The sequence below is a fragment of the Babylonia areolata genome, chromosome 2 (assembly GCF_041734735.1).
Source record: "Babylonia areolata isolate BAREFJ2019XMU chromosome 2, ASM4173473v1, whole genome shotgun sequence".
Taxonomy (NCBI): Eukaryota; Metazoa; Mollusca; class Gastropoda; order Neogastropoda; family Buccinidae; genus Babylonia; species Babylonia areolata.
In genome coordinates, this window is record NC_134877.1 from 45,460,976 (window position 1) to 45,467,295 (window position 6,320).

At 38.7% G+C, this 6,320-nt stretch overlaps 1 protein-coding gene across 1 annotated transcript in view; it reads right to left on the reverse strand.

Moving 5' to 3' along the window:
- The window catches only part of LOC143301838 (tRNA-dihydrouridine(47) synthase [NAD(P)(+)]-like), a 25,796-nt gene extending 20,111 nt beyond the window's left edge, over positions 1-5,685 (reverse strand). Inside the window, exons 1-3 of the mRNA XM_076616259.1 lie at positions 5,584-5,685; positions 2,498-2,671; positions 722-1,472 (exon numbers count right to left, since the gene is read on the reverse strand). Of these exons, the coding sequence (XP_076472374.1) occupies positions 722-1,472; positions 2,498-2,619 (873 nt within the window). The 5' untranslated portion in view covers positions 2,620-2,671; positions 5,584-5,685. The remainder of the gene's footprint in view (positions 1-721; positions 1,473-2,497; positions 2,672-5,583) is intronic.
- Positions 5,686-6,320: the final 635 nt, after the last annotated feature.

Sequence of the window (6,320 nt, forward strand, 5' to 3'; positions counted from 1 at the left end):
TGGGGATGTGGTAATTCACACACCTTCATGCTTGTAGATGGACTTTAGTAATAAATGTAAATTTACACAGCACTAAATATTGTGCAGAAACAAATCAAGGTGCTCTCACATCCTACTTTCACACATATGCACAGCTCTGAAGCAAAGGGATGAGACAAAATTGTATCCACAGCTAAGTACAATAACATCTTCACACACACACACACACATGTATGCACACACACACGCATGCATGTAAGAACACACGCGCGTGCACACACGTACACACAGACTGAAAATACAGTCCAATCCTAATTTTCCTATACACACACACACACAAAAAAAGAAAAAAAAACCTGATAAAAAGTGATACAGGAAAAACAGCCCCAAAAAATTAAACTATGGTTGATTACATGCATACAAATATATATACATATATATATGTATATACACAACATGAACTGAAGCATAAGTGTCTTCTATACATATATAATAAAAAGTATCAAATGTTCAGAAATGTTAAGAACAAGCATGTATACATGTATACATGCACATATTATGCATATTCATGTATGAATGCATACACACACACACACACACACACACACACACACACACACACACACATGTCCACTCACACACACACACACACACACACACACACACACACACACACACACACACACACATGTCCACTCACACACACACACACACACACACACACACACACATGTCCACTCACAAGCTTTTTCTCTCTTGGTTTCAAACGGATTTCCTCCTCATCAGTGACACAGCCCACAGGTTTGGAGTTCTCTCTGCCATCATCATCACCAACACTGACAGATGCTGCCGATTTGCCTGAAGGCTGCTCACCGGCCTGATTCTTGCGCAGGTCATCATAGTAACTGTCCACAATCTTATTGGCCTTGGAGAAATCGTACTTCTTTTTCCACAGCAGATGCTGCAAGTCTTTGGTCAAGGTGTTCTGTACTTGGGGTTGTGAGGCCATCTTCTCAAACAGTTCTTGGTCTGTGATGTTCTTGTAGTCAGACGTTATGTGGTGCTTCGAAAAGCGGCAGGCAAACCCGTAAGGGCACTTGCCGAAAGTCTTAAAGTTGTGGCACTCCTCCCCGATGTCTTCTGGTTTGTTTTTTACATAGACAGCGACGTCATGGCAAAATTTACATTTTTCGCCAAACTGACATTCTCTTTCACCCAGGATGGCTGGGCACATCTTTTTGGAATCATCTGTTCTGAAGGTGTTGGGCCGATGCTTGTTGCGCCCTTTCAGCTTGATCTTTTTGCTGGGATTCTTGTCGTTTTCGCTGTGAGCTGACTTTACTTCTGTGCCCTCTTCTTCTGGTTCCTGCTTTCTCTTCAGGCCAGACTCACCTTCACCCTTGGGTGGTGGTTCTGACTGTGATATTTTGCTCTTGCTGGCGGATGACAGATACTCCTCATGAAGTCGAGGCACATAGTTCAGTAACAGAAACCTGAATGAATGCAAAACAGCAAAAACAATGAAACCTGGAGGAACACAAAACACAGAATACCGCAGACAATAAAACCTGAATGAACAAAAAACAGCCGAGACAATGACTTAACATAAAATAGGCCAGACTATGAAAACTGAATGAAGACAAGAACACAAAACAGGCCAGACATTTAAACCTGAATGAATAAAAAAATAATAATAATAAATAATAAAAAAAATTTAAAAACAGGCCAGACAATGAAACACAAAGGAACACAAAACAGGCCAGAGAATGAAATCTCAACAGAAAATACAAAATAACACAAATGTTTAAAGTGAACAAGTAGGTATTTTTTGTTTGTTTGTTTTTTGTTTTGTCCTTTTTGTTTTTGTTTTCTTTTCTTTGTTTTTTGTTTGTTGTTGTTGTTTTGTTTTTGTTTTTTGTTTTTGCTGTTGTGAAGGAATTTTGTTTTTTTCTTTTCTTCCCCTCTTTTTCTTTCTTCATTTCAATGTTCTTTCCTTCTCTGGGACAAATGGTTTTCAGCTAATCATTTTTCTTTGTTCCTGATTTATCATCTGCATATAAGCTGAACACGGGAACATAGGGATATAAAAATCAACATTTTGTTTTCCTGAGACACCTGTTGTAAATTAAGGTGACATTAATGAAAACTGCCCCATTAAAATGAAACAAGCGAACAACCTTCTTCAAGAATCTTGGCAAAAAACATTAACAACAAAAAACACTGTTACTGAATAAGAAAAAAACATGGCTATTCAAATACCTGCCTACATTTTAAATCTTATATTATAAACTTAAATCAGCTGATACAACAGACCTTACAATTGATTACAAAATAAGTAATTTAGACATGTCAAGTAAAAAATGCTTTAATGAAGAAAAAGTTTATTTATTTCATATTTTGATATGTTTTTACATATTTCATTAGAGTAACATCACTTGAAACTAAAGTAAACAACAAAGGAAAACATTGATTTTCTAACAGCACTTTATTTCAAACTTGAAAATGACAGTCCTCTTACTCTTGTTTAATGTCTGATATTCCTGCTTTCTTCACCACTTTCTGTGGCTTAGACACGGCTTTCGGCAGCTCATCTGTCTGCACATCACCGTTACCATTGCCGGCAGCATCTTGTGCAGACATGGTGAGTGGAGGGGTCCCTTTCTTTTCTCCAGTCAGTCAGTCACAGATCTAGCTGTAAATGAATAGTAATCATTCAGTGAAAAGTACAAAACCAGAAATAAAAACAGAATTATATTATTATGAATCAAATCTAAAAATATATATTTCTTTCTGCATGTATATACAGGCTGTATCATAAGTGGGCTTTAATCTATTCGTAGGACCATTTCTACCCCAACCTTATGGGGTATGCATGCTGGGTATGTTCTTGTTTCCATTTGTCACAACCCACCAAATGCTGAGTGATATCAATCACTGACTCTTTAATTACATTTTGATTTTGTGCATGCATATCACAAAGGGGATAAGCTCATTCATTAACCCTTTCGCTGCCAGGAAAATAAGATTTAAGTGAAATCTATTTGCCAGGGTTTTTTCACAGATAACGGGTATAAATTTTCAAAAATTTCTGTGCTCTTTGTTATTGGAGAAAGACCCATAAAAGTATATATTTTCTGAAAGGTAAAAGAATAAAGAACACAAAACACATGATGTTCTCCCATTTTATATATTTTTAATGACATGCTGTTGTTTTGAAATCAGTGTTTTGTTTTTAGTCACATTTTCAACTTGTTCATTACAAACATTAGGTAATTTGAACTAAAAATAATATCATATTTTCTGGACAAATGGATATCTGCACACACAAAAATCATACTAGAACAACCACAATGAAAAAATTTTTTTAAAGAAATAGATACACGATGCATTGTGACTTCTCCAAGTGATAATGTGGATATGAGGCCACACCCCCTCAGTCTCTAGCCCCTCCTCTTCACCCCACTCACACAGTCACTTTATCCAGCAAAAGTAACCAGCGTTGGCTGAGTGCCAAAAAAATCGCTCACACTGTCCTGCTAATAATTCAGTCACTTTCTGTCATCTGCTAAGGTTTGTACAGCCAGCATCACTCAGTGATAATCTGAGTAATAGTCGTATCTTGGCCACTTTCTTGATTGCTCCCTTTATTTTCTCTTGGCCACTTTCTTGATTGTTCCCTTTATTTTCTATCAAATCGTCCTGTACATGTTCATCACTGTCTCCTTCGAATTTATGCTTCAGTTCTTTCTGAGCATCAACTAAAGAAAGCAATCTTGGTTGATTTAGTTTGCCACGATCGCATGTCTTAAGCACGGCGTCAGTCCGACATTTTGTTGAGCGAGCGAGGAGAGGAGTAAGGCAAACACTGCGGTCAGTAACCCAACCAAAACGTTCAAATAAAGGACTGCCTCATGATGTTGATGGTGTTTCTAGCTATGAATAGGATTTAGAAAGATTCCCCAAGCTAAAGCTACCAGCATTTTTGTCAACGAACTGAATGCAAAGCAGGGAAAAGTCAGAATATTTCGATGACGAGTTATCTCGTCATTGTGGCAGTGAAGCATACATGCTTGCGATGACGAGTTATCTCGTCATATAGGCAGCCTAGGGGTTAAAACACTGCTGACTGGCAGTTCTGCACATATGCTGGCCAGGGAAGTCAGAAAAATCAAAAATAAGAAAAACATATTTCCACCCATAATAAAATATAATCCACCAGGAGCATATTCCGGGATTGAACCCTGGACCCTAGAAACAAAATTTGAATAATTCAAGCGTTGTTATAATTATAATTTCCATATCACTATACTATCTACAATGCAACGTTTGTAAATCAAACAACAGAATCATCATTTGTTTTACACTAAAGCCATTCCATTGAGGATGATATCTGAGGCCTGTGTACAGCATTACCACTAAGGATGCGAACCATCAACATAAAATGCTGCCCTATATGTACAACAATGCAAGAAACATTCAGAAGAAGAGCGACTAGCAAACAGACTCATAATGATAATAATGAACATTTGCAATTGTATAGCACCCTTTTACTTTAAAAGCTCTGGGCCCTTTACATGAAAGAAAAGGTTACATATCACATGAACCACTCATGACCACTCTTTGTCTCCCTCCTCCTCTCCCTCCACCACTCTCCTAACCCCCCTTCCCCTCCAACCTTCTTTCATTCCTCACACATGCAAAGTAAGTTGGCAGGCATTGGGTAGTGCTCTAGAAGTAGGCACCCAAAGGTGCTTACACTAGTTACAGATACTGAGGTAGGTTTTGGAAAGATGAATTCTTAGTGGTGAGCTAAAGGTAGAGACTAATTCATACAAATGGATATGATACATGCAGAAGTTTGTTCTACTTCTAGATATGAGGAGCAGCTAGGAGGAAAGAGCGTTCACCATAGGTTTTTCTATTTTCTTGAAGGTAGAAATGCCTTGATAGAAAGTACAAGACAAAGATAAAAGAAGATTATGATTATGAAAAGAAGACTGTAATTATGAGAAAGCTACTCTATGTGGGTTCTGCGGTAGACTAGTACAACTTTTAGATTTTTGCCCACTCAGGAGCTGGGCGATCCCGGCCATCATAGGATGAGCCAAGCCCCAAGAACAAGCAAAAATAAAAGTAGTATTCTTGATTACTGAAGAGAATGGGATTGAACGGTGGGGAGCTTTTTCCTACTAACCCTAATCGAACTAGCTATTGTGAAGTTTAACAGTTTGCACCCTTGACTTGAATGTGTCATGGGTACCAGCTGCCACAGCTGTTTCTGGCAACTCATTTCAGTTCCTGGTGGTATTTGGAACGAATGAGAATTTCCTGTACTGGGTTCTGCGCTGAATCATAATCTAGCACTATTTATAGCTTCTTCTCTGCCAAACTGGGGCGAGTACAATCTCCGACATGTCAATCATGGCCTGGTTGTTCAATTTAATTAGTTCAAAGCTTCTAAAAGAAGAAACTGAAACTGAGGCACTCCACGTTGGTGGTGTTACACGTTCATCAACGAATTTTGCCAGCAATTATGTGGCTGTTGCTAAACAACATATTCATAAAAGCCAAAGGTCTGTGTTATAAGTACAAATGTATACTCACGAGAACGAAAGCTACTTTCTGCTGAAACAAAAGACAAACGATCAACACACACGTGCGTGGACTATGCAATGAAATGCAATAGCAAATCAGAGTTATCCAACTTTGATGATCAAGGTAGATAATGCTAATGAAAGCCCTGCCTCTCCCCCCCACCCCGCCACCCCGTTGGGAAAAAGAAAAAGAAAAAAAGAGAAAAAATCAGGGCACCCCAACGTTAACAATAGAACAATCCGTTTAAAAGGTTTTTTTTAAAAGTGTATGTATGCATGTACACACACACACACACACACACACACAGAGGAGTCTCTCTCTGTCGTCTCTCTCAATCATGCACGTTCGCTTTTTTCTGCCTTGGTCTCTTGTCTGTCTGTGAAAATATCTCTCCCTCCCTCTGTGTGTGTGTATATGTGTGTGTGTGTGTGCCAGTGCCGTGTATGTGTGTGTGTGTGTGTGTGTGTGTGTCATGTGCCAGGTTTTCTTCCTCGTGTATGGTGTAGAGGTTAACTTCAAGATGGGTAGGAATATGCTTGTCAAGGAATGAACTGGAACAGCATGCACACCCCCGAAAACGGAGTATGACTGCCTATAATGCGAGGTGAATAAACAATACGGTCATACATGTCAGTAAAACATTACATGTCTGTGTGAATGCATATGTGTGCCGCGGCGCGGCGTCAATGATGATAATCTGACTGACTGACTGAAACCATTTATTGTCAGATTAACTGTTTGTTGTA